This window comes from Gopherus evgoodei, chromosome 1 (genome assembly GCF_007399415.2).
Source record: "Gopherus evgoodei ecotype Sinaloan lineage chromosome 1, rGopEvg1_v1.p, whole genome shotgun sequence".
Taxonomy (NCBI): Eukaryota; Metazoa; Chordata; order Testudines; family Testudinidae; genus Gopherus; species Gopherus evgoodei.
Window position 1 is genome coordinate 162,242,518 of NC_044322.1, and position 26,789 is coordinate 162,269,306.

Genomic DNA, 26,789 nt, shown 5'->3' on the forward strand with positions numbered 1-26,789 from the left:
TGTCAATAGAGCAAGATCTGGCCTCGTAAGTGTAACCAAAATAGACAACACAAATCTACTGCTAAAGTAGCTTTTATTTTGGAAAAAGATGCTGCTCCTACTGGTCTTGCTGCTCTTTCACTTCAAAACAAATGAAATGCAAGACTTCTGAGCATCATCAGATGCATCCAGGGGACCTGTGTTAATAGCATGGTTAAAATAATCTACTTTTAGTGCCTCAAAGTTTGTGTATGTAATGCACTGTTTCCTTGTTTATCTCCTTAGGTAGGAACTACCAATTATCTACCAATAAAATGCTCAATCTTTTCAAAAGTTTTAATTAAAATGAACATGGCAAGAACAACATTTAATGAATAAAGAAACCATGCACACCGGTTCTCAATCCCTGTATTTGTTTTCTTGGTGCTGCATACTTTATGCATAAATATTAATACTGGCTCAACATAATCAACATAAAAAACAAATTAAAAATTCACATACAAAGAAAAACATTTTATATGCACACACAGAACAGATATCATGACCTTAAGAATTCATTCGTAAATGAAGTGTTCATTTGGGGGTGGGATGAGAATCGGGCACACCCCCACTAGGGCTATGAAGGGAGCTGAATGTAGTGGAACAGATGCAGGTCCCTTGCACAGGGCAAGCAGGTGAGCCAGGGTTCCTGGAACTTACACAGGCTTCTTATGTGCCCCTTTCCACATGAGATTTTTCCATGCCAGGGTAGAGGCATGCAGGGCCTGTGGATCAGGGACTCTGCAAATCCACTGATGATTGGCCTTTCAGGAAAGGAATGACATGAGCAGCAGACAGTGTAACCCAGCAGTTGCAAAACACTTTATCACTGTTTGGCAGGCTAGTACGGAGGCCCTGACCCTGCAGGACCATATGCATTCAGCCTGTATACTGTAACTTAGCACTGGGGAAAAGAGGATTCACTTCAAAATGGAAAGTTTTTCCTCTGCTAATTATCATTTTCTTCAAGATTTTCTATTACTTTAGAAATCTGAGTCCCTGACTTACTTTTTTACCTTGCAGACTATCTTGGGCTATCCTGGAAGATGATGTTACTCATATTTTGAAATGTTAGTGATTGCTCTTCCTTCTGAAGTTTAAACATTTCCTGCTTCTCCTCCTCAACAGGAAGAGGCTGGCCACATCGTTCCTTCCCAGCACAGTACACCTTGAGAGATAGGGGGAAGACAAGTATTTTGAGAGGGAGAATCAGGTCCGAGGCTAGGAAGAGCCATTTGGGAGAGGAGATATAGTACGTTCAAGCAAGTGGGTCTCCATTGCCATTTGGGAGCAGACAGGAATAAGTAGCCAGCCACCATATATTTGGCAGTTGAGAGAGGGCCAGGAGACAACTTTAGATTTCAATTAAATCAGCGGTGCATCTTCTAAGACAGCCCACAAATGCTGAAGTCTGCAAGGTAAAGTCAGGAAATCACATTCTAAAATAAACAAGCAGTAAATCTACCTCCTTGCGCCACCAAAAGAAAATTATATGAATCAGTCTCCATACTTCTCCCAAAAGAAATAGTGAAGTCCCAAAAGAATCTCCACCCACTCTGTAATTCACCTTAAAAAGCTAGTTAATCCAGCATTGCAGCTGATTCTCAGTGAAATTGTAGTGACAAATTCTTGTTTCTGCAGTTAACCAGTGTATATACTAGTCATCAACAATAAAAATGACACTTTATCAAAAGTAATGTTATCTTTAAAAGTTGCTGACTAAGAACTTGAGGGATAAATCAAGGGAAGAAGGTATGACCAATAAACCTTATTGATAAATATTCAATTGAAATAATAAAAGATGAAAATTAATTCATGCTTAATTATTACACTGTATACAACACTTGCTTACTTAGATAGAAAGGGCTTTTCCCCCTTTATACACCAGGAATGAAGTACTTAGAGCAAGCTCTGTATTTTGTCTCTCGTAAAAGACTTCAGGACTCCACTTTCTAACTATAATAACGGAAATGTAGTTCAGAATTCTGGGATTCCTTCTCAGCTGAAAGGGTGAAGCATAATGGCTACAACTTTGTTGCAGACCACAAGCCAGCATGTAATTCCAACACCACCTGAGGAGAGAGAAGAGCATCGTATATCATTGTATCAATAACTCTCAAACACACATCTCTAACTCTGGTAAGTAACTCAGGAAGTTTCAAAAATGAAAATTTTAAGAAATCAAAGGGATAAAGTATTTATACCTAATACTGAGAGAATCTGAAAGTCAGGGAGATGGTACTGAATTAGAGCTACAGTATATACCAGTGTGTGGCATACATATCCTGCAGCTTCTAAACATATCTGTTCTGTGATTAGAGATATGTAACTTTGCTGTTGAAGACAAAGATGAAGTAGAAATGGAGCACCACAGTAGAACCTTCCTTTTAAATTTAAAAAAAAATTAAAGGTGGGTAAAAAGAATGTTTCCTGAAAATGCTCTATTTTTTTAAAGCGATGTTTTAAATATGCATACCCAGGAAAAAACTATTAACTCTGTCCCTACTGGACCCTCCCTCCAGATACTCTTGTGCTACTGTTTTAAATGGCCTTCCCACGAAAACCAACAGTGCTGACACATAGTAGTTAAGTTTGGCAGAATAAAGTGTTTCCAGACTGAAGTACACCAGGAAGTTCAGCAACAATAAAGTGGTATATAAAACAAAAAGGGATATATAATAATACTTCTTAAAAATTAAGTATTTCAAAACTAAAGAGAAAAGACGGTTACTCACAACTTTGTAACTGTTGTTCTTCGAGATGTGTTGCTCATATCCATTCCAATTAGGTGTGCGCGCGCACCGCGTGCATGTTCGCCAGAAGATTTTTACCCTAGCAACACTCGGTGGGTTGCCAGGGCGCCCCCTGGAGGCGTCAGATATATACCCCTGCCGACCCAACCGCCCCTCAGTTCCTTCTTGCTGGCTACTCCGACAGTGGGAAAGAAAGGCGGGTTTGGAATGGACACGAGCAACACATCTTCAAGAACAACAGTTACAAAGGTGAGTAACCATCTTTTCTTCTTCGAGTGCTTGCTCATATTGATTCCAATTAGGTGATTCCCAAGCCTTACCTAGGCGGTGGGGTTGGAGTGAGATGTTGCAAAATGCAAAACTGCTGAGCCAAAGGCTGAATCATCTCTGGACTGTTGAACCAGAGCATAATGTGAAGCAAAGGTGTGGACCAAAGACCAGGTAGCTGTGCGACATATCTCCTTGATAGGTACACGAGCCAGGAAGGCGGCAGATGAAGCCTGAGCCCTGGTAGAATGCACGGTGATGTGGCTTGGGGAAATATGAGCCAAATCATAACAAGTGCAGATGCATGCCGTCACCCAAGATGAGATCCTCTAGACCTTTCATTCGGTCTGCTACCGTGAGAAAGAGTTGGGGCTTTTTATGAAAGGGTTTTGTCTGCTCAATATAAAATGCAGGCACTCTACGGAGGTCCAGGGAGTGCAATTGTTGCTCCCGTCGCATTGAGTGTGGCTTCGGGAAGAAGACCGGGAGAAAGATGTCCTGGTTAACATGAAAGGCCAAAACCACCTTAGGGAGGAATGCCGGGTGTGGTCGCAACTGCACCGTGTCCCTGTGGAACACAGTGTACGGCGGATCCACTTTAAGAGCCCTAAGCTCGGAGACTCGTCTGGCCAATGTAATGGCTACGAGGAAAGCTGTCTTCCAAGACAGGTAGAGTAGCGAGCAAGTTGCTAATGGCTCAAATGGGGGAGACATAAGCCTGGTCAAAACCAGGTTGAGGTCCCAGGTCGGGGCTGGGCAGTATACTTGGGGGTATAAGCGCTCCAAGCCTTTGAGGAACCTAGAAACTATAGGGTGTGAGAACACGGAACGGCCATCTTCCCCTGGGTGGAAGGTAGAGATAGCTGCCAAGTGTACCCTCAGTGACGATACTGCTAGGCCCTGCTGTTTGAGAGACCAGAGATAGTCCAAAATAGAGGGAATCGAGACCTCAGTGGGAGTAAGATTATGCGTTTCGCACCAGCAGGAGAAACGCTTCCACTTGGCCAGATACATTGACTAGGTGGAAGGTTTCCTGCTACCCAGGAGAACTTGCTGTACTCATGCACAGCAACGTAACTCTGACTGGTTGAGCCACGCAGCAGCCACGCCGTGAGGTGAAGAGTCTGCAGGTCCAGGTGGCAAAGCCTGCCATGGTCCTGAGTTAGGAGGTCTGGGTGGAGTGACAGGGTAATTGGGTTGGCTATCGACAGGTCGAGCAATGTGGTGTACCAGTGCTGCCTGGACCATGCTGGAGCAATCATGATTAGGTGCGCTCTGTCCCTGCGGAGTTTTAGCAGGACCTTGTGAACCAGCGGGAACGGTGGGAAGGCATAAAGCAGCTGGCTCTTCCACGGCATCAGGAAAGCATCCGAGATTGATCCCGGGCAGAGACCTTGGAAGGAGCAGAACATCTGGCATTTCCTGTTCGCACGGGAAGCGAACAGGTCTATGTGGGGAAATCCCCACTTCTGGAAAACAGAATGAATAACGTCTGGGCGGATCGACCACTCGTGAGACAGGAAGGACCTGCTGAGTCAATCTGCCAGAGTGTTCCGAACCCCTGGGAGAACGGACGCTACCAGGTCTATCGAGTGGGTTATGCAAAAGTCCCAGAGTTGGATGGCCTCCTGACAAAGGGGGGAGGATCGTGTCCCTCCCTACTTGTTTATGTAGTACATGACCGTTGTGTTGTCTGTAAACACTGAGAAACAACGGCCTCGTAAATGTTGCTGGAATGCCCGGCACGCCAGGCAGACTGCTCTCAGTTCTCGGACATTTATGTATAATGCCAGCTCCTGAGATGACCAGAGGCCTTGAGTACGAAGGTGTCCGAGGTGAGCACCCCAGCCGATGATGCGTCCGTCATCAGGGACATTGAGGCCCGGGGCGGATAGAATGGCAGCCCTGTACACACCAGGGAGGGAGTTAGCCACCAGTCTAGGGGGACTTGGGTGCTCAGGAATGGTGACTACCGTGTTTATTGGGTCCCTGCCCGGGCGGTATACCGAGCTGAGCCAAGCTTGGAGAGCACGGAGGCAGCGTCTGGCATATTTGGTTACGAACGTGCAGGTTGCCATGTGACCCAGGAGTCCGAGACAAGTGCGAGCTGAGGTCATCGGGAAATTCTGTAGACCTCGTATGATTGTTGCCATCGCCTGAAACCGCGGCTGCGGTAAGCAGGCCCTGGCTAAATTGGAGTCCAGGATAGCTCCAATGAAGTCTAACCTCTGCGTGGGAACCAGAGTGGATTCTTCTATATTGATCATCAGGCCTAGACATGTGAATAGGCCCTTGATGATGCCCACATGCTGAGTGACTTGTGTCTCAGAGGCCCGTCGGATGAGCCAATCGTCCAGATATGGAAAAACGTGTATCCGATGTCGGCGGAGATAGGCGGCAACTACAGCCATACACTTTGTAAATACCCTTGGGGCTGTAGAAAGGCCAAACGGCAGGACCGTAAACTGGAAGTACTGACGGTTGGCTACGAAGCGGAGGTACCTCCTGTGTAGAGGAAAAATCGCGATGTGAAAGTACGCGTCTTTCATATCGAGAGCGGCATACCAGTCTCCAGGATCCATGGATGGGATAATGGTCCCCAGGGATACCATGCAGAACTTCAACTTTGTCATAAACTGGTTGAGTCCTCACAGGTCTAGGATAGGTCTGAAACCTCCCTTCGACTTGGGGATTAGGAAATAACGGGAGCAAAACCCCTTGCCCCTTTTGTCCTTTGGTACCTCCTCTATAGCTCCCATGGTGAGGAGCATCCGCACCTCTTGCAAGAGGAATTGCTCATGAGATGGGTCCCTGAAGAGGGACGGGGTTGGAGGGTGGGAGGACGGGGTACCCATACTCCACCGTGCTTAGGACCCAGCGATCTGAAGTTAACTGGGACCACGCCAGGAGGAAATAGGAGAGACAGTTGGAGAAGGGAGGAGAAGGATCCTGGCCCGTAACTGGTACGCCGCTCTCGGGCGCACCTTCAAAAGTTTGTCTTTGGTCCGGCTGGTGGTTTCGTGGGACCTTGATTTTGGCCCCCTTGGTTGTAGATGACAATCAGGACCCCACCTCGGCCGCGCCGCCTGCCAAAGTCCTTCTTTGTCTAGGCGTAGAGTATGGGGAGGTGAGGCTGGGGACAGAAAGGCATACGTTGGGTCACCGGCGTATGCATGCCGAGAGAGCGCATTATGACCCTATTGTCCTTCAGGCTTTGCAGCCGGGGGTCAGTCTTTTCTGAGAAGAGACCTCTACCATCAAATGGCAAGTCCTGAATGCTATACTGCAGCTCCAGTGGGAGGCTTGAAACCTGAAGCCATGAGATTCATCTCATGGCAACACCCGAGGCCAGAGTCCTGGCTGCTGAGTCGGCTGCATCCAACGAGGCCTGAATGGAAATTCTGGCCACCTTTTTCCCTTTCCTCTAAGAGGGCAGCAAACTCTTGGCGGAAGTCTTGAGGGAGTAGCTCCGTAGACTTACCCACCACTACCCAGGTGTTGTTATTATAGTGGCTAAGCAGGGCTTGTTGATTTGCCACCCGGAGCTTTGCGGCCGAGTAAGTCCATTCGCCTAGCCTCCTTCAATTTCGGGGCTGGTGCCTGCTGGCCATGGTGTTCTCTCTCATTAACAGACTGGACGACTAGTGAGCAGGGAGGAGGATGGACATACAAGTACTCGTACCCTTTAGAGGGCACCATGTATTTACGCTCAATTCCCCTGGCCACAGGAGGGATGGAGGCTGTAGACTGCCATAGAGTATCGGAATTGGCCTGGATGGTCCGAATAAACGGTAGGGCCACCCTGGTGGGAGCATCTGCTGACAGAATGTTCACTACCAGGTCCTCTATCTCCAGGACCTCCTCCACCTGGAGGTTCATATTGAGTGCTACCCTCCTCAGGAGGTCCTGATGGGCTCTCAGGTCAATCTGGAGGAGGGTCCGAGGAGGATGTTCCTGCCACCGCCTCCTCTGGAGAAGAGGAAGAGGAGATGCGAGGGACGAGCGGGTCCTGTGTGGCCTCTTGCTCTTGGGCGACCTCCTGCTCCAGTGGAACCTGGGAGTCTGGTGGGTGAACTGGGGCTTCCTCCGTAGCAGTCGGAGGAGGACGGCTAACTGTCGCCTCTGGCACTCGGTGCTCTGATAGGACAGAGCAGGACGGAACTACTGGTACGCCTTAGGCCTGGTGGTACGCCCAAGGTGTCCAGGAAGACCACTGATGGGGGCCTTGGTCCTGGGTCTGAGTCTCTTGGAAGACTCTGGTGGGCACATCGGAATCGCGGTCCTGTGCATAAGAGCTGTCCGCGTGGGACGACACTGATGCGTGTCTGGATGGCCATGGAGGGGCTGAAAAGCCCTGGGCAGAGTCTCTGTCTCTAGCGGACCTTGCTCTACTTGGCACTGGTACCGGGAGGCATACCGGTACCGGGAACGAGATCGGGACCTGTGACTGCAGTGGTGCCAGGAGGTCGACCGAGATCTTGAGGCTCGACGTCGGGAGCGGCTACGGGAGTCACAGTGCCTGGAGCAGTGCTGGGAGCTGGAACGGTGCCGAGAGTAGTGGGCCAGCGAAAGGGATACTGAACAGTGCCGCGAGTGCAACTGGTACCGAGGAGGAGAACGGTGCTGGGACTGCGAGCGGCGTCGGGAGCGGGAGTACTGACGGGACGTGGAATATCTGCAGGACCGTGATCGTGAATGCTGCCACTCTGCTGTGCTGACAGAGGATGGCCTTATCAAGGCAGGTTTGCCGACAGACTGTATTACCCGCACCAGCGATGCCAGAGGTTGAGGCAGTGTCGACTCTGTCATGGCAATCAGATCCCTTGCCGTTGAGAATGTCTCCGGCATGGATGGAATAGTAAGCTCAACCACGGCTCGCACCGGGGAGCTGACAGGCCCTGGACTCGACGACGCTTGTGGGACCGGAATCGACGGTGCCGATATCATCGGTGCTGCGTGATACGATTTAGACGAGCTCTCTGGCTGCGGTGCAGGTGGCACGGAAGCAGCAGGAGTCTTAGGCTTTCTCGACCTCGGGGAGAGGGAGCGGTGCCGAGTCGACTTTGGTGCCGGCAACGGCCGGTGCCGAGAGGCCTTGGCAGTACCGGCGCGGTCCGGTGCCGAGGAGGCGCTTCTGCCCACAGATTGACCAGCGCTCGGTGCCAAAGGCAGAGGGGTAAGAGCCGCCTCCATGAGGAGCTGTTCTAGCCAAAAGTCCCGCTCCTTTTTTGTTCTCGGCTTAAAAGCCTTGCAAGTGCGACACTTACCTGCCAGGTGAGATTCCCCGAGGCACTTAAGAGAGGAGTCGTGTGGATCTCTATATAACTTTGAACTATAAACTCAAAAATACCTAGAGTAGCTAGGGAGGTGGAGGTCAGTAAAACCACTCTCCACTGTTCCAACGACCAACACGGGCGGTAAGAAGGAACTGAGGGGTGGTTGGGTTGGCAGGGGTATATATCCGACGCCATAGCGGCGCCACTCCAGGGGGCGCCCAGCCGACCCACCGAGTGTTGCTAGGGTAAAAATCTTCCGGCGAACGTGCACGCAGCGCGCGCACACCTAATTGGAATCGTAATGAGCAAGCACTCGAAGAACTGTTGTTTCCAAAGTGAATGTACAACTGCACACAAGTTTAAAAAAAAAAAAAGTGTCAAATTCTTAGAAAATAGAACAGTAACTTTTAACCAAAAGCTGGATTTTCTTGGCATCCCATAAAAGCTGCTTGACACTGACCAAGCACATCCCAAAATTCACTTTAGGCTGGCAAAGCAAAATAAAAAAAACACAGAGGGAAAAATTCTGGACGAGCTTTTAGTTCATCATGTGGTTTAGATCTCTTCTTGTAAGTTTCTGCATTTTTATGCTATGTCAATTCAGTATCACATTTAAAAAATGAAACTTATTTCCTTGGGATAGAGGTGGAGAAACTATTCTTTTCAATGGTTTTAAATGTCTCTGTACTGGCAGCAGCATACTTTAGAAGCATTTTCAAGACCAATAGCCTTCCCTCACAATTATCAACTAAGACAAAAGAAGAGGATGAGAGACAGATAATTGAACAGAACTGTTCAAAGCTTTATGTATTGTTTAAGTAAATGCCTTTCAAGGACTAATGCTTCCCAGCACCATAGAAACACAGTCCCATCTCGGCAAGTTATCATGCTGAATAGGGACCTTGCTCAAGAAAGCTTTTAAAGTGTTAAAAAGATAGCAACATAATTTAGAATCCTTTGAAGAGGACACCATTGGCGCATACAAGGCTTAAAATAAAACCTGTCACCTGTGTTTTAGCTTGTGAGTGTGTGTATATTATACACACACGTACGTTACATTGTCCTTGCAGTCTGCTTGTCTGCTCAGTTTGTCAGTATACAGTAGTCAGGGTCTCCATTCAGAAACATGGATCTGAGACCTCAGAGAAACCCTGAATCTTGAATTTACTGTTAGGTAGTGCTGGAGAAAAGTTCCATTTGTTTTACCCTTCTGTTGAAGCTCTTGTTTTCAAAATGATAGATTTTCAAGGATTGGGAAGACAATGTGGAAAGTTACAGTATTTTTAAGGTAGGCAAAAGTTTAGACTTGACACTTTGTAAACTGTCTGTTTAACAACACCTTGCCAAGGTCTCTCACTAAACACCAGATCTTTCGAAGTCAATGTAAAGCTCTCATTGACTTCAATGGAAGTGGGAGTGGGCCCTCGAGCATTACTTTTCTAAATTCATTTAAAAAATCACTTTATATATGACTTGTACATGATTACTCTGATCTAATGTGAGGTTTTGGCTTTTGTTAGTATAAAATTGATCTCTTAATTTATTTTCCCTACATAAATTCCTTTCAACATCTTTTTACTTTTAACATAATAAAGAAGAAACATGCAGTTTCTCTCAGAAGCAAATGCAGGATTCTGCTAATGGCCAAGGGCCCAGAAAGGAATATCCCAAATGTAAATATGAGACCAGACATCCAGGAAGGCTTCAGGAATTGCTTAAACTTACTTCAGTAAAAAAATTAAAACTAAGAAGGGAAACACTACAATGTATTTCTGTGTATAGGCCCCCATGCAGCCTAATCATGTTTCTTTCAACAAAGGAAGCTGAGAGCAGGCTGTTCCTTGTCTGATCACTTTTTTCAAATTTCCCATAAGGTGAAAGAAGCCTTCTTTTTTAATGTTATTTAATAAAATTGCAGCAGGGCCCAGAAGCCTGATCAGTAAAGACTATAGTTTAAAATTCTCTTTGTTATTGGAAAAAGATAGGTAAGGAAAGCATTTTTATCCTTCATGTGCTCTTTCTCGTTATACTACTGGAATCCACATACACTTGGAGAGAAGACAAATGTATACTACTTATACACAATCTTACCTGCAACTCCAGTAGGAAAGGCTACTAAACGCTCCATTGGGGCTAGCCATTTGCTTGGAAGCACAGTAACTGGCTCAGAATAATATTTCCAAATTAGTGAGATCATCAAAGCAGCCTGGAATGGAAATTCTCATTAGCCAGGAAAATAACACATAAAAAGTATGGTCAAATTTCTATTTTGTGGCAGTAAATTAAAATATGAATAATTATGAAGTGCGGCTAAATTTACATTTGTAAGATTGTGCCCATAAAACTACAAGAAGTTGTTACAATCTGGATGCTACTTACATCATCTTAACTATACACACAATACTAAAATATCAGCATCAAAATACAGTCTCTTGGGGGACTGGATGGCTCACAGAAAATTGGTGTTTTTACCTGTAGGTGCAGGGTCAATTTTAGCCCAGATAAACAGTGATCAAATACTATTACAATCTGATGGATTTTTTTTTCCAATCAGCATAAACTGAATTGATGGTCATAATTTGCTATGAACTAGACTGGTGTCCACATCAAGAAGGAAAAAGAAAAAAAACTCACAATGGATTCTAATGGTTGCCTTTATTGACAGTCTTAGCAGAGAGAATAAACAATGAATTGGCATGAAATCTGAACTATTCAAGCAATGAGTATAAAGTATCTTTCAAGGAAAATTTCAGTCCAAACAGCTGAAGTCTGGCAAAGTTATAAGCAACTGAAAACAGGGTCTTATAACTGTAAAGGTAAAGCAACCTTAACAACAGGCAGGGCTACCAGCTCAGCTTACAAAAATAGATAGCACCTATCATCCTGGGCACCAGTTGCCTCTGACATAAACAACAGAGCAATGACGTAAAGGAGAAGGCAAGAAACCAGAAAACAGCAGACCAGACATTAAATCAAACTCAAAAATCCTCTCTCCTCATGAATACCACCCCCCATCAACAATATCCTCCATCCCTGGAAGTAAGTGTTTTACTGATGAGAGGGTTTGCCATGCTACATATAGTCAGAATGTCAGATGGACGTCTATGGCTTTTTCTACATTAGCACTTTTGTTGGTCAGGTGTGAAAAAAAACCTCCACCCCTGACCAACATAAGTTTCATCAACAAAAGCCCTGGTGTGGACAGTGCTATGTCGGCAGGAGAGTGTCTTCCACCAACATAACCACTGTTGCTCATTGGGGGTGGTTAATTAGCCTGGTGGGAGAGCTCTCTCCCACCGGCATAGAGAGGCTGCACTTGTGGGAGAGCTGCAGTGGTACAGCTGTGCCGCTGTTAGGTTCGTAGTGTAGACACAGCATAAGTATTAGCCAATAGCTGCAGAATTGTAAAATATCATTGTAAGTATTTGTTTTAATAATCTGTATTCCATCATAACAAAGTGTTCACTTACTTGTAGAATGTAGAATACAATATTTATCACCCACTTTATTTTGGCTAATTGAGCAGTTCGTGCTTTGACTGTGAAAAGAAAAGAAATATTTCCATCTGTATTATTTATATAATAGTAAATGTGCTTACCTCAAACTGGTGAATTAATATTTCATTTTCCAAATGAAAATATTCTGCTCAAAGATTAGACTCCTATTTATGTGCCGTCACTGGCAATTTATTATTGGAAAACATAAGCATTCTTTTCATCATCCAAAATATCAGTGTATGCTACAGAGTATCCCTCTGCGAGTAAGATGCTACCTACTTCCTTACTCAAAGCTACTCTGGGGAATGTTTGAAATGGTGGTTTACTAGACAAAGAACCTAACCAGAAGGAATCTCTATGGCTGCTGACCTATGAAAACTTATGTTGGACTAAACACAAATGAGAGTACTCTCTATTCCACAGGAGTAGAGCAATCTCTTTAGCGGACACAGATTATCGCATTAGGCACTCTATCACTGCCTTTTTTTTTTTTAACCATTCGGGCTCATGGGAATGTTGTCAAGAATACTTTCTTGCCCAGCTGAATGAATCTCATTCAGAATGAAAAATCATTTTAGTGTGACTAGTTCAAATAGTTACATCTGACAAGAAAGGCTCTTTTTTCAATATGAGTTTCAACCGCTGTGGTGCTTCAGAGCAATATAAAGGAATCCACCAAAAATATATATCTTTAAACATGGTGGCCCAGCGGCCAAAAGCTTTATTAAACACCTTTGTAGAGACAATGCACTGTAGTTTTACCAAGAGGTAAATTAGGTGAAGTCAACCACAGGCAGGAGGGATAGCACTGACCTTGTCTAATTAGCCTGTGGTAAAATCCCCAGTCAATGCCTTGTCTCCATTAGGACTTTACAAAGGGATTGCTAATATGCATTAATTATCCTGCTGTCGAAAAAGCAAACACCTTTTTGCAATGAAAACAAAGCGTTAGTGGCTCACTTTCATGTCTTAAAGACATGCTGCTATTTTGACTTGAACTCAGAAATTCTAGTACTAACTGGAGTGTTTCTTCAGACAGAAAATGAAAACTTGCCTTCTGCCTCAGTTTCCTTGTGAATTTCTCTGAAAGGTACTTATATTCCCACCCCCTTAGTATTATGTAAAACAGAAATAAAAACAATATTAATAAAACCCTCAAACTTAAAAAAAAAAAAAAGGCAGAGACAACACTGGATAGGGATAAAGAAAAAAGTGAAAGGCTCTACAAATAAGGTCAAATACAGTCAAAATAAAAACCTACTTGGAAAAAGATGTGTTTTTAGGTAAACTGAACAAGTGGCAAATATTGCACTCTACCATGAGTTTTAAGTTTGTCGGTCATTTTGTTAATCTTTCTTTCCAGTCGGGCATATCTAGCAAACTCATCCATCATACTAATGGTTGAGAGTTCTTGCTTCATGTTGTGAATGTCAGCTCTCATCTGGGACTCCTGCTCTGCATCCTTCTGTAGCAATCTGGATATCTAAAAAAAAAAAAAAAAAAAGGAACACAATCAGCTATTTAGACAGAATTTAGTATATATTTATTTTCTTAAATATATAAAGAGCAAATACCATACTTTCTATATACTTGTACAATTTAAAAATTATACCAAGAATACATGTACAATATCAACTGAAGGACTCAACAACCTCACAGAACAAATCAATCTATCTTTACTTCCACCCCTCAGAAAAATCTTGATTAAATAAATAGACTGCAGCATAGCCTCAATGTCAACAAATTCTGATTCTTTGTTAAGCTGTGAAATGGAGTTTGAGTGTTCAGGGCCAGTCACTAAGGGCTTGTCTACACTTAAAATGCTGCAGCTACCTACATTATTTGGCAGAGTTCTTCTGTTGGCACAGATGAGTGGTTCTCAAACTTTTGTACTGGTGACCCCTTTCATATAGCAAGCCTCTGAGTGTGACTCCCCGCTTTATAAATTAAAAACACTTGTTTATATATTTAACATCATTATAAATGCTGGAGGCAAAGCAGAGTTTGGGGTGGAGGCTGACAGCTCGCGAACCCCCATATAATAACCTTGAGACCTCCTGAAGGGTCCCGACCTTGAGTTTGAGAACCCCTGCCGTAGATAATCCACCTCCCCAAAAGGCAATAGCTAGGTTGATGGGAGAATTCTCCCGCCAACCTAGCATTGTCTACACTGTGGGCTACGTCGGTTTAACTGCTTCATTCAGGGCTGTGGATTTTTCACACTCCTGGGCGACAGTTACACCGACATAATTTCACAGCTCTTCCTATTCTCTAGTAGTGAGAGACTGACTTAATCACTGAAGCATGACATTTAATATCTCTTCCAAAATTGTTGTTACCTTTTAAGTATTATAATTCTGATATCCTTGCTAGCCATATAAATGGCTAGGTCCTTCTTTGAAGCTTGCTACATTCTTGGTCTCAGCAACTTCTTGTGACAATGAGTTTCATCCTTTAATTACATATTGTGTGAAAAAATATATCCCTTTTTACCTGTTTTAATTTGCCAACTTTTAATTTCATTTACTGTGCCCTTGTCTGGTATTATGAGACAGGAAGAATATACACTCCAAATCTTTCTGTATACCGATCATTATTTTATAAACTGGTATCATCTCCCCTCTGATTTGTCTATTTCTAAGCTAAGCAATCCCCCATCTCTTCAAACTCTCTTCACATGTTTTTCCATGCCTCTAATAATTTTTTTCTCTAAATTCCCTCTATTTCTGCAATATTGTTTTTAAGATGGGGTGATCAGTACTGCAGTGCTCCAATTGAGGTGCACCACTGATTTATATATTTTCCAATTTATTTGCCATTCCATCCCCTGTGCATCTTAACATCTTGTTAGGGTTTTGGTGTTTTTTTTGTTTTTGTTTTTTTAATAAACACATGCAAGAGGTGCATTGAGCTGGCTACTATAAAGCCTACATCACTTTCCTGAGCTGATATAATTAACTTCCACCTCACAAGATTCTATGAGTAGTTGAATTTTTCCCTCCAATAAGCATTAACTTGCGTTTACTGACTTTTATAAAGAACCCAGGAGGAAAAGGGAGAGAAAAGGGATATAGTTGATAAAAGTGCACAGGCTAAAGGAGCGTCAGAGAGGACCAGCATGAATCCTCGTGGGGTATATAAAGAAGCTAACAGTGCTGCAGTTACAATTTCTGGGATAGTAATACTCTACATAAGACAAATACATACAGGTTCTTTATTTTAAACTTTTTACTTTTTTTTCCAAACTACTAAATAAAAATATTTTGTTTTAAGACATCTGTAAGTCAATATCCCTGGTCACAGGTTCCTAAAAGGAGAAAACACAAGTGTCCAAAACCAGGTCAACCTTCAGTAACAAGTGGTTGATAGGCATGGAGTAGCATCCCAAAACAGGTGAGAACAAAAAGCCTAACACTTCAGGGGGTGGGTCACTCAGACAAGAAAAAGAAAACAGAGTAGCAACTAGTAATGACGACATTGGTCTTCTGAGTTTTTTACTTACATAGTTCACTGATTTTTCTAAAATAATTTTAGTATACCTCTTTAAGTGTTCCATTTCTTAATTATTCTGAGATATACTGTAAGAATGGGCTGGGAGGGGAAAGATTTAACAGTGTATCACTTGCGCAAAGAAAAATAAACAGAGAATCCACAATTTGAAGCAGTGGTCGCCAACCTTTTTACACACAAGATTACGTTTTGAATTTAAGTGCAAACCAGCACCTACCTCATCCCACTCAGTCCATCCCCCTGTCCTCTCCACCCCTCACTCACTTTCACCAGGCTGAGGCAGGGGGTTGGGAGGGGGTGCGGGCTCTGGACTGGGGCCGAGGGGTTCAGAGTGTGGGAGGGGGCTCTGGGCTGAGCCTGGAGAAGGGGGTTGGCGTGCAGGAGGGGACGAGTGCGAGCTCTGGGAGGGAGTTTGGGTGCAGGGGGGGGCTCCAGGCTGAGGCAGAGTGTTGGGGTACAGAAGAGGGTACAGGGTGCTGACTTCAGGTGGCTCCGGGCTGGGGTGTGGGCTCCCGCTGGGCAGCACTTACCTTGGTTGGTGACGTAGCGGAGCTAAGGCAGGCTCCCTGCCTACCCCAGCCCCATGCCACTCCCCGGAAGGGGCCAACGTGACCCTGCGGCTCCTGGGGAGAGGAGGGGGCCACATGGCTCCATGCGCTGCCCCTCTACAGGCACCGCCCCTGGAGGTCTCATTGGCCACCATTCCTGGCCAATGGGAGCTGCAGAGGCAGTGCTTCAGGCAGCAGCAATGCACAGAGACCCCTGGCCCCACCCCTTCCCCGGGGCTATGCTCGCCACTTCCAAGTGGCATGGGGCTGGAGCAGGCAAGGAGCCTGCCTTAGCAGCAGCCCTGCTATACCACCAGACTTTCAGCAGCCAGAGATTGCAATTCACTGGGAAAGTCTCCGGGGTCTACCAATTGATTGCGATCGACCACTTGGTGACCACTGCTATAGAGTTTCTAAGCATTTCTGAACCATTGTCAATAAAATAGAACTGTTATGACCTTCAGTAACATGATAATGCTGAATAGCTACTTCAAAAGGGATGTTGTTAATATTTAAGGTAAAGACTTTCTCACTGTTATTTTTAGTAAGTCACAGATAGGTTGTGAGCAATAAAACTAATGGAAGCTCGTGATTTGTCTGTGACTTTTACTAAAAATAATGGGGATGGGGCTTGACGGGGGAATGACTGAATACAGACAACAAAAAAAATTCAAGAAATTTTTTTTGACAAATAGATTCTTTACTAGGCAAATTAATTAAAACACAATATAATCACACCAGTTCCAATTATTTTGGTAATTTATTTCAAAATGCCTGTCAGCAAGTATGTCTATAACAATAAAGAGCAAAAAAAAAAAAAAGATTCAAGAAATGTTTTTTGACAAATAAATTCCTTACTAGGCAAATGAATACAGAATTCTGAGTAGTAATTTATTTAAACTACAATATGGAACCATATTTCCCGCACTTCTTGGAAGCGGTGCAAAGGTTTCGGGCAGTCAGGGATAATGGAGGAGCTGAGAGGGAAGTAATTGCTGCGAAGGAGCCTGGCAGTGAGGAGGGTTGGTGAGTGTGGATGAGAGAAGTATAGAACAGTTGTGGGTTTTGGGGGGAGATTTTTAGGGAGCTGGGGAGCCTCCCCCATACAGACCCTGGCTGACCTGTAGCCTTTCCCATTCAGTCAGGCACATCTGCCCCAGTCTCTATGTGTCCCTGCACCCCCCCATTCAGCCATCCATATGTCCCCCCACTAGCGCTTCTGAACCCATCTATGTGACCCTTCCCCCAAGCACTCCAATCTCCCCTCCCCCACCTTTGTTTGTCCCCATATCCCAGGCCCCCTCATCTGGCCCAATTGGCAGAGCCAGGCTTGCTGAACCAACTGCCCTCTAGTTTGGTGCCATGGCAACCCTGGTGGGCGAAAGGTGTACCTCCAGCACCTCCCCAGTAGAATGTATTTTTTGCAGAGAAAAAAAATTCTGCGGGGGAAATGAATTCTACACGTGCACAGAATTCCCCCAAGAGTATAACAGGTTCAGTATTATGTAGGAGGAGTACAATCTGTGGCTGGACACGAGCCAGTGATATACAGGGTGACCAGATAGCAAGTGTGAAAAATCAGGACAGGGGTAGAAAGACCCTTTTGGTCACTAATCATAGAATATCAAGGTTGGACTGGACCTTGGAAGGTCATAGTGCAACCCCCTACTTGAAGCAGGACCAATCCCCAGATTTTTACCCCAGTTCCTTAGATGGTCCCCACAAGGCTCGAACTCACAACCCTGGGCTTAACAGGCCAATGCTCCAACCACTGACCCATCCCCACTAAGGCCATGTCTACATCTAAAATTTTGCAGCGGTGGTTGTTACAGCTGTATTAGTACAGCTGTATAGGGCCAGCGCTGCAGAGTGGCCACACTTACAGCAACCAGCGCTGCAAGTGGTGTTAGATGTGGCCACACTGCAGCGCTGTTGGGCGGCTTCAAGGGGGGTTCGGGGAACGCGAGAGCAAACCGGGAAAGGAGACCAGCTTCGCCGCGGTTTGCTCTCGCGTTCCCCGAACCACCCTGCAAACCGCAGGGAAGGAGACCTGCTTGCTCGGGGAACGCGAGAGCAAGCCGGGGAAGGAGACCAGCTTGATTACCAGAGGCTTCCTCAGGTATGCTGGGATACCTGCTTATTCCACGGAGGTCAAGAAAAGCGCTGGTAAGTGTCTATACTTGATTACCAGCGCTGGATCACCAGCGCTGGATCCTCTATACCCGAGACAAAACGGGAGTACGGCCAGCGCTGCAAACAGGGAGTTGCAGCGCTGGTGGTGCCCTGCAGATGTGTACACCTCCTAAGTTGCAGCACTGTAACTCCCTCACCAGCGCTGCAACTTTCTGATGTAGACAAGCCCTGAGAGCCATCAGGGAATGGTCGAGGGGGGGGAGGGAGTGTCAGTTTTTCGGGAACTCTAAAGGAGCTTTCCGTTGGGATTACTGACAATTGATAAAGTCCTTACGCCAGCTGGAGCTGCGGCGAGTGGCTTTTTCTGCAGAAGCCTTTAACGAGCACATACCACAGGAGCAGGGCCCTTGGCCTCAAGGAGCCAGGTACAATTTCCCAGCGCAGAGCCGGCAGTGGCAGCAGTCGTCCAAGGCCAGGGCGCAGAAAACCCGGGGTGGCACCAACCACTTTACAGCCTTGAATCAGGACGGCCTCGATCGGGCCGAGCTCGGCGCGCGCAGCGGCGCAGGCCGGGCCTTTGCCAGACAGCGCCAAGGGCCCGGGCCCTTTCTCTCAGGAGCCCGCGGCTCAGCTTCGCGCCCGCCCAGGCTCCCTGCGCTCGTGCCCCAGCCCGGCCGCCCCAGGCTCCCGAGGAGACGCGCACGGCAGCCACGCGGGGAGCGGGGGGGCTACGGTCCCTGAAAGAGGAAAACATCGGGCTGCGCCCCGGGGCCTCCGCGACAGGGTCTCTGGGGTCCGAGCCACCCCACTGTCCCGCGCGGGGGCTGAGGGGGGAGCCCGGAGCGCTGACGTCACTTACGATGGAGGAGCAGAAGGGCAGGAGGATTTTGAGAAGGTTGCACAGAAACACGGAGCTCAGCACGAGCAGCCACGCGCCGCTCTCTGCCATTACCCGGCCACCCCGCAGCCGCCACCGAACTACTGTAACAACCCGCACGCGGCCATTAACCAGCTGGACTCCTGCACTGCGCATGCGCATCCCTCTCACGCGCCCCATCCAGGCTCCAGCACGGAAGGCGTGGCAGTGTGAGGGACCTTGACCAATCAGGTGGGAGCTCATCCCCCTCCCCCGCCGGAGTGATGGGCCACGCCCCACGTCCTGACATGAGTGACAGGCCCGCCCCAAGGGCTTGTTGTGATTCGAAGGCAGCCCCGCGGGAGGCTCGGCCCAATGGGCGCGCGCAGCCGCCAGTGAATGGGGCGCGCCCCCAATCCGGCTGGATCCTGTTGCGGCGCCGTAGGGATGGGGGAAGGGCGGGCTCCGACCACTGCGCAGCGAGACTGAGATTCATTCACGCGCAGGCAGCAGCCGCTCGCTGGGCGCGAGTGAACGCGGGGAGTAGCAGCGACCACAGCTGCACCAGCTTGTTGCTGGTCGGAGCCACCGCTCGCCATGCCGAGGAGAAAGGTGCGGGGTGGAACCGCTCCCCATAGCACCGCGCCGAGGCGCCGACCGGACGCTGCGGCCCGGGGCTCACCCCGGGCTTCTCGCGCCGCCGCCCGCAAACTCCCCGGGCTCGGCTGACGCTCGCTCCGGGAGGCTTTGGGCCAAATGGCGCCCGGGGCATCGGCCGGACCCGCCAGCCTAGCTCGGCGCTGAGCGACCGCGGGGCCCTTCTCGCGAGTAGCAGCAGCTGCGTCACTCGAATTTTCTGTAACCGTTAAACGCACTCGGGGTTCGAAATCCGAACGCGGTGGCGGGAAGGGGCGTGGTTGGTGACGTCACTCAGCCGTGACCGCCCCTGGGGAGGAAACCTGGGTTTCGCGCGTGCGCACGTGTTTGTTCGTTCACTCTCCTGTGCGTGTTTGTTCGCAGGTGAGCGCGGCTGACGGGGAGGCGCAGGAGGAGGTAAGTGCCCGGCTTCCTGCGCGGGCTCCCCTGGGAGGGACTCGGGGCAGGGACCTGACTCTCACGCTGTCTCTGTCTCTCTCTCTAGCCCAAGAGGCGGTCTGCACGCCTGTCAGCTGTAAGTATAGACATCCCCCGGCTGCCCCTTCCTAGGCGCTGTGAGGGGCGAGCACTAAACCTGCCTCTCTTTCCAGAAACCTGCTCCCGCCAAAGTCGAGCCTAAGCCGAAAAAGGCGGCGGCGGCGACAGCAAAGGTGAGTGAGACACACTTGTGAATGGCACAGATTGGTGTGTCGAGCAAGTCTGACATGGACATTGCGCTGTTGGTTTGATCATACAGCTGGATCTAGGACAGATTTCGTTTAGATGTTGCTCTTAACTTACCTGGCTTCCAGGGAGCACCCAGGTATCAAGGTGCACTAAACAACTATTTTTATCAAGTTATCTATCTTGAGAGAATTTCCAAAGAATATATGTAGTATGGTTCTACTCCACCTCGCTTAGACCTTTTCCTTTTATTAAGCAGCTAATGGTACTTAGGATCTCTTGTACATACTTAAGAGGTATGAGTATTTTAGTAGTGCTGATGGTTATTTTGATATCAGGGGGCTACTGCATATAAGAATATTTCATGTTTTTATTGCTACCTGAAAGGGAAAGTGTGTATGTACTTGCATTTTAAAAGACTGTGTAGAAATTCATGGTTTAACCTTGTAAAACGGTTTTTGAACTTGTATTGAGTTCAATGTTAATTCAGGGCATGTCTGCATGTGTATTGGCACAGCTGTACTGATGCATCTGCATTCCTATAGTTCATCTGGTGAAGATACTCTATATCAGCATTTCCCAAACTTTTTTGGCCATAGAACACTTTTTAGCCTATTACGGAACACTTATAATATTATTTTGTAGTCGTTTAGTTTTCAAGTAAAAATTGTTATTTTTGGTCAAATATATTTTGTTTTATAAAACAAAGCAAAAATACAAATTTAAAATAACTTGAACTAACAATTCAATACTTTTAATGGAAAGCACATATAAAATAGTACAAAAATCAAGTGCAAGAGTCTTTCACGCAACACCAATGTTCTGTGGAACAGTTTGGGAAACACTGCTCTATGTAAATACATGGACCAGGGCAGGCTGCGTGCCAGAGGTTGCCAATCCCTGACATAGACATATATGTGAAGTAGGGAAAATATCCCATTTTCTAGTGAATTAAATTTTGGCTGTGTAAAATAAAGTCCTTAGGTTACAGCCATGAAATAATTTAATGTTCTGAAATATTTTCTGTAAATGTACTTGTGAAGGAAGTACACAACTATATGTGACAGTCCTAACCAGTAGGCTTGCAGTATGCAAATGAACTGAGACAGTCTATTTGGGTTATCAGCCACAATTTTACCCATTATACATCATAAATAAATCTTCAAATTAAAACAATGATTTTTTCTAGTCTCTTGATCTCTATTTTTGAAGTAGAGATGTATGAAGACTTGGTGTATAGAAGCCTTTTAGATTAAATTTATATAATATTGAATGTTTTAAATGAAAAAGTAGGAAAGCTATGAAGAATGGCTAAATATGTGTCTTAGATTTTGCTAATATTCTCCAGTAAATATGTTCATTCCAATGGCCATTCTCTTCAGAAACCCATCTGCTGCAGTTTACTTATAGTATTTGTGTATATAATAATTGCCTGATAAATCCTGTTCTTATTGCATAATACTGTTCTACAAATAAATGGCCGTGCAAAGTGTTGAAGTATAGTAGTGTCCTAGATAAACATTGTATCCTTTAGATAAGTGAAGGCATTGCATCCTCTCCTTTGCCTCTTTTCTTACTAATACGGCATTATTAACACTGAACTCCTTAGTGCTCTTGTCTAAAAACAATAAGTCTTAATCTGTTGTTCAATTGTGTAGTGGTTGTGTGGAAGTAGTTATGGGGTCTGAGGCCTTGGCTACACTGGCGCTTTACAGCGCTGCAACTTTCTTGCTCAGGAGTGTGGAAAAAAAAAAACAACACCCCCCTGAGAGCTGCAAGATACAGCGCTGTAAAGCGCCAGTGTAAACAGTGCTGCAGTGCTGGGAGCGCTGCAGGCTAAACCCCATGAGGAGGTGGAGTACGTGCAGCGCTGGGAGAGCTCTCTCCCAGCGCTGGCGCTGCGACTACACTCACACTTAGCAGCGCTTTGAAGTTTCGAGTGTAGCCATACCCTGAGAAACCACTACTAACCTTCTTTATAAGTGCTTTAGTTTCTGATCCCAGTTTGACTCTATCTTATTTCTGGAATGGAGAGAATTCTCTCTCTCTCTAGATATAAAAAATATGGAAACCTCCTTCATTGGTTATGGAGCATATGGATTGATTATTTTTTTTTGGTAATATTGAGAATTAATAATTTTGTTTTAAAAGGTTATCTAAATTCTTACATTCATTTTATTGTAGGGTAAATCTGAGGACAGGAAAGCTCAATCAAAGGGGAAAAAAGGACCAAAAGGAAAACAGATTGAGGGGACTAATCAAGAAGAAACTAAGGATAACTTGCCTGCAGAAAATGGAGACTTTAACAGTGCAGAGGTATAGTATCAGAGGGTAGCCGTGTTAGTCTGGATCTGTAAAAGCAGCAAAGAATCCTGTGGCACCTTATAGACTAACAGACGTTAGTTAGAGGTATAGTAGTAGCTTTAGTCTTAACCTAGACAAAAGATTAGCTCTTGATTATGAAGAGTTAATATAATGTAATGCACTAGTTAATCTAAACATCTATCCAACATCAGATTCAGTTTCTGCAAAATCTAAGATATAAATGCATGTTACTGAGATTTTCATAGCAGCCTAGGGGATTTAGCCATGCATCTTTTATTAACTTTAATAGACGATATGTAGCTACCAGAACTTGGTGTGAAAATTCATTGGAATCTTTTCCTCTGGAAAAATAAGAGACATTTTTCATAACTCAATTTCCATGGAATATAGCTTTCAGTAAAAACTCAAAATGAAAAGATTTCAGCCAAATGTGGTAATAGTCTCATGGCAGTTGTAGTTTGCTTCTCATGTCCCCCTTCTCTTTGGGCAGTGATCCCCAAACATCTCCCATAATGCATGATGGAACTTCATGTTGCACACAGCCCTCACCCAGAGAGGATATTGGTGCATTATGGAATATTTGTATCTGGGGATCCCAGCCCATGGAAGAGAGTGAGTACATAAGGCGCAAACTACAACCCATTAAGTCCTACAACTAGTTCTTGACCAACATCTTTCAGCAAAAACCAATGTTTTCTGCAGAAAGCAAGAAACATCTCACAAAAAATTCCATTACGTTAAAACCCAAAATAGCTGACAGTAAATTTTCAACCAGCCTCAGTAGCTTTGTCCTCTGACTGATCTGAAAATCTCTGATAGTTTCTAGTCTTCATGGTTTCAGAGAAATATTCCAGAAAGATAACGGATGCAAATTCAAAAGACTTTTTAGAGCTTTTTTTGAGACTATCTGCAATGTCAACTGCTCCATTCATTTCAGTGTGATGTTAATCTGACTTAGTGTCAGTAGGCTCAATACTTACTTTCTAAATAACTTGGTAATTGCAGTTACACTCCTAACTGATGCTTATTAAAACTGAGCATGCACATTGATTAATATCTGAAAATGGCCAAACAAAGGTCAGAAATCCCATTTGTTGAATGCAACAGTTGTTGTTCAAGTGATGTCGTCCCTATGGGTATTCCACTATAGATGTGGCAGCGCCTCCTGTGCCTGGGATCGGAGATCTTCATCAGCAGTGCCCATTAGACTGCACATGTGTACCTCTCCCCATCACGCTGTGAGCGGGACATAGATATATATCTAGAGAGAGAGAGAGCGAGAGAGAGAGCGCGTGCGCTGTGTGGTTCAACTGCCCCCATTTTCTTCTCTACTACCTTTGGTCTGGGACGGAATCCACAGCAGAGCCTGCGTCTCCTTTACCCTCAGTAGATAGTGCTTGCCTGTCAGTTTTACCGCTGTCTTGTAGACCAGCTCTAAATCGATCTAAGTTACGAAACTTAGACCGAGGACTGTAAATGGACATAGAGAGTTCAACTTTCATGATAAAGAGATTGCACTACAGTACTTGTATTCAGTGAATTGAAAAAAATTTTTGTTTTTACAGTGCAAATATTTGTAATAAAAAATAAATATAAAGTGAGCACTGTTCACTTTGTATTGTTTTGTAATTGAAAACAATATATTTGAAAATGTCAAAAATATTTAAATGAATGGTATTCTATTGTTTATGTTTTTAATCACTTGACAGTCCTATTTTAAAGATAACATTTATGCAGTAAAAATGCAATGAATTTATCTAGATAGATAAAGTATATGTATCTTTTCAAAAAAGAACTGGATACATTCATGGAGGATAGGTTCATCAATGGCTATTAGCCAGGATGGGCAGGGATGCAAAACCATGCTCTTTAGACTTTGTTTGCCAGACACTGGGAAAGGCCATTTTGGGAACGGATTACCTGTTCTGTTTATTCCCTGTGAAGCACTTGGCATTGGGTACTGTCGGAAGACAGGATACTGGGCTAGATGAACCATTGATCTGACCCCATATGGCCATTATTAAGCTTAAACTTGTATGAATTTGTTGTTTTGAAGTTAAGGGACAAAATACTGGTGTGACCTAGACCAGTGGTCACCAGTTGATCGATTGCGATTGACCGGTCATCCCCCAGCCCAGAGCCCATACCCCTTGCCCCAGCCCTGTGAAAATGAGGGTGGGGCAGAGAGAGCAATGGGGGAGGGGTGGAGTGAGCAGGGTGGGGCCTCGGGATGGGGTAGATCCTGGGTTGCCTTTAAATTCAAAAATTGATCTTGGGCGTAAAAAGGTTGGAGACGACTGGTCTAGACACAGGGTACGTCTGCCACTATTACTCTGTCTAGATACTTAAATTTCTGCAGAGATGGACTTCTGAAGTCAAGAATACTGTGACATGATCACTTTGTCTTAAAACATATTAGGAATCTTGAGATAGTTAAAGTAACAATACAAATACTGCAGTATAGAATTCAAATATTTGCTTCTCTAAAGATGTGCTGTTCCGCAGGATCTAAGCTTCCTAGTGAGAGAGTACTCATTAAATCTTAGGGCTTGTCTACATCACAAAGTTGCAGCGCTGGTCAGGGGGTTACAGCGCTGCAACTTAGGAGGTGTACACATCTGCAGGGCATCACCAGCGCTGCAACTCCCTGTTTGCAGCGCTGGCCGTACTCCCGTTTTGTCTCGGGTGTAGAGGATCCAGCGCTGGTGATCCAGCGCTGGTAATCAAGTGTAGACACTTACCAGCGCTTTTCTTGACCTCCATGGAATAAGCAGGTATCGCAGCATACCTGAGGAAGCCTCTCTGGTAATCAAGCAGGTCTCCTTCCCTGCGGTTTGCAGGGGGGTTCGGGGAACGCGAGAGCAAACCGCGGGGAAGCAGGTCTCCTTCCCCGGTTGGCTCTCGCGTTCCCCGAACCCCCGTGCAAGCAGGTCTCCTTCCCTGCGGTTTGCTCTCGCGTTCCCCAAACCCCCCTTGAAGCCGCCCAACAGCGCTGCAGTGTGGCCACATCTAACACCACTTGCAGCGCTGGTTGCTGTAAGTGTGGCCACTCTGCAGCGCTGGCCCTATACAGCTGTACTAATACAGCTGTAACAACCAGCGCTGCAAAATTGTAGATGTAGACATACCCTTAAAGTATTTTGACCTTTAAGGGCAGCAGTTAATGAAATAGGCTCCCTTTTTTTTTTTTTTTTTTTTTTTTTTAAATCCCTTCACTTTTAAGTCTGTCTTGAGCTGGAGTGACTTTACATCCCTACCGCATATGCATTCTAGAATCATTAATACCGTTTTAAAATTAACCATTTAAACGAAAAATGTTGTTTAAATGTCTGGGACTGATCCTGCAAGCGCAGTTGGGACTAGGGCCCCTCCAGCCAGCGTGGTTGGGCCTGCTTTGGTGCTGCTCTGGGCCAGCTGGCCCTGCTCCGGGATTAATGTTTAAGGCAGGTTAACCGGTAAAACTAATTCTTACTGGTTAATCTTTTACATTTCTAATATAAGAAGTAGACTTCCTAAAATTTGAGCCAGTTACATTTCACTTTAAGTTGTTTTGTGTTGTAGAATGTTATCAAAGGGGACTGATTGGTTAAGATCATGAATCAAAATGTGTGAAGACTTAAGTAATCATTTGTCCTAAACGTTTGATGATTTTTGCTCTAAAATATACCTGATTTGTTTAAATCTTTTTGAAGCTACCATATTCTTTTTACTGTTAGATCTTGTGTGTGAACTAAGACATTGAGATTTTTGGAAAACTGTTATACTAAATGTTCTCTGTCCTCTCCCCTTTTTCAGGCTCCAGGGTCTGATGCAGCAAGAGAGAAAGAAGCCAAGTCTCAGTAATATCTCTACCAAGTCTTTTATTAGTGGACCCAGTACCTACTTTCTTTGTACAATTCAGAGGAATATTTTTATCAACTATTTTGTAAATGCAAGTTTTTTAGTAGTTCTAGAAAACACGCTTTTAAAAAGGAGGGACTCCCACCACATCCCATTTTTTTTACATAATTAAATACGTGTAAATGCTTTTTTAAAGAGGTGAAATCATCTACTGGTTGTCTATTTTCTGTGTAGCCAGAAATTAATGGAATGTTAGATTAGGGAGAGGCTTTGAAATCCTGATTACACTGAACGTTCCATAGGCTGTGAGGGACAGTTTTTTATCCTGTTAAATGAGGCATGACACAGATCAAACTTTGGAATCATAAGTTGAAAATGTCTTAACATTTTACTTACATCCACTGTATCTATAAAGTTACTTCTGTAATGAACCTGCTCCTTGGTGT

General features: G+C 45.3%; 2 protein-coding genes across 3 annotated transcripts; one reads left to right on the forward strand and one right to left on the reverse strand.

Moving 5' to 3' along the window:
- Positions 1-302: 302 nt before the first annotated feature.
- GET1 (guided entry of tail-anchored proteins factor 1) lies at positions 303-19,082 on the reverse strand. The gene is made up of 5 exons (XM_030577575.1): positions 18,862-19,082; positions 13,129-13,294; positions 11,785-11,852; positions 10,406-10,520; positions 303-2,090 (listed from the first exon to the last, which is right to left on the reverse strand). Exons 1-5 carry the CDS (start codon positions 19,057-19,059, stop codon positions 2,017-2,019), a joined length of 621 nt encoding a protein of 206 aa, XP_030433435.1. The 5' UTR covers positions 19,060-19,082; the 3' UTR covers positions 303-2,016.
- Positions 19,083-19,188: 106 nt separating this feature from the next.
- Positions 19,189-26,440, forward strand: HMGN1 (high mobility group nucleosome binding domain 1). 2 transcript variants are annotated; one of them, XM_030577601.1, is made up of 6 exons: positions 19,191-19,470; positions 19,879-19,911; positions 20,000-20,029; positions 20,106-20,165; positions 22,363-22,494; positions 26,299-26,440. In XM_030577601.1, the coding sequence occupies exons 1-6, from the start codon at positions 19,456-19,458 to the stop codon at positions 26,344-26,346; spliced, it is 318 nt and encodes a 105-aa protein (XP_030433461.1). In that variant the 5' UTR covers positions 19,191-19,455; the 3' UTR covers positions 26,347-26,440. The 2 variants fall into 2 exon arrangements, with proteins under 2 accessions (XP_030433468.1, XP_030433461.1); XM_030577608.1 differs by lacking the exon at positions 20,106-20,165 and having other exon boundaries at positions 19,189-19,470.
- Positions 26,441-26,789: the final 349 nt, after the last annotated feature.

What these genes read in the sequence shown, in the direction of transcription:
- GET1 (XM_030577575.1), bottom strand. Translation starts at nt 19,059, where the DNA reads ATGGGGCGCGTGAGAGGGATGCGCATGCGCAGTGCAGGAGTCCAGCTG. An exon ending in TGCCCTTCTGCTCCTCCATC is followed by an intron (nt 13,295 to 18,861) that starts GTAAGTGACGTC and finishes TTTTTTTTTTAG; the next exon opens with ATATCCAGATTGCTACAGAA. An exon ending in CGACAAACTTAAAACTCATG is followed by an intron (nt 11,853 to 13,128) that starts GTAGAGTGCAAT and finishes TTCTTTTCACAG; the next exon opens with TCAAAGCACGAACTGCTCAA.
- HMGN1 (XM_030577601.1), top strand. An exon ending in ACGGGGAGGCGCAGGAGGAG is followed by an intron (nt 19,912 to 19,999) that starts GTAAGTGCCCGG and finishes CTCTCTCTCTAG; the next exon opens with CCCAAGAGGCGGTCTGCACG. An exon ending in GAGACTTTAACAGTGCAGAG is followed by an intron (nt 22,495 to 26,298) that starts GTATAGTATCAG and finishes CCCCTTTTTCAG; the next exon opens with GCTCCAGGGTCTGATGCAGC.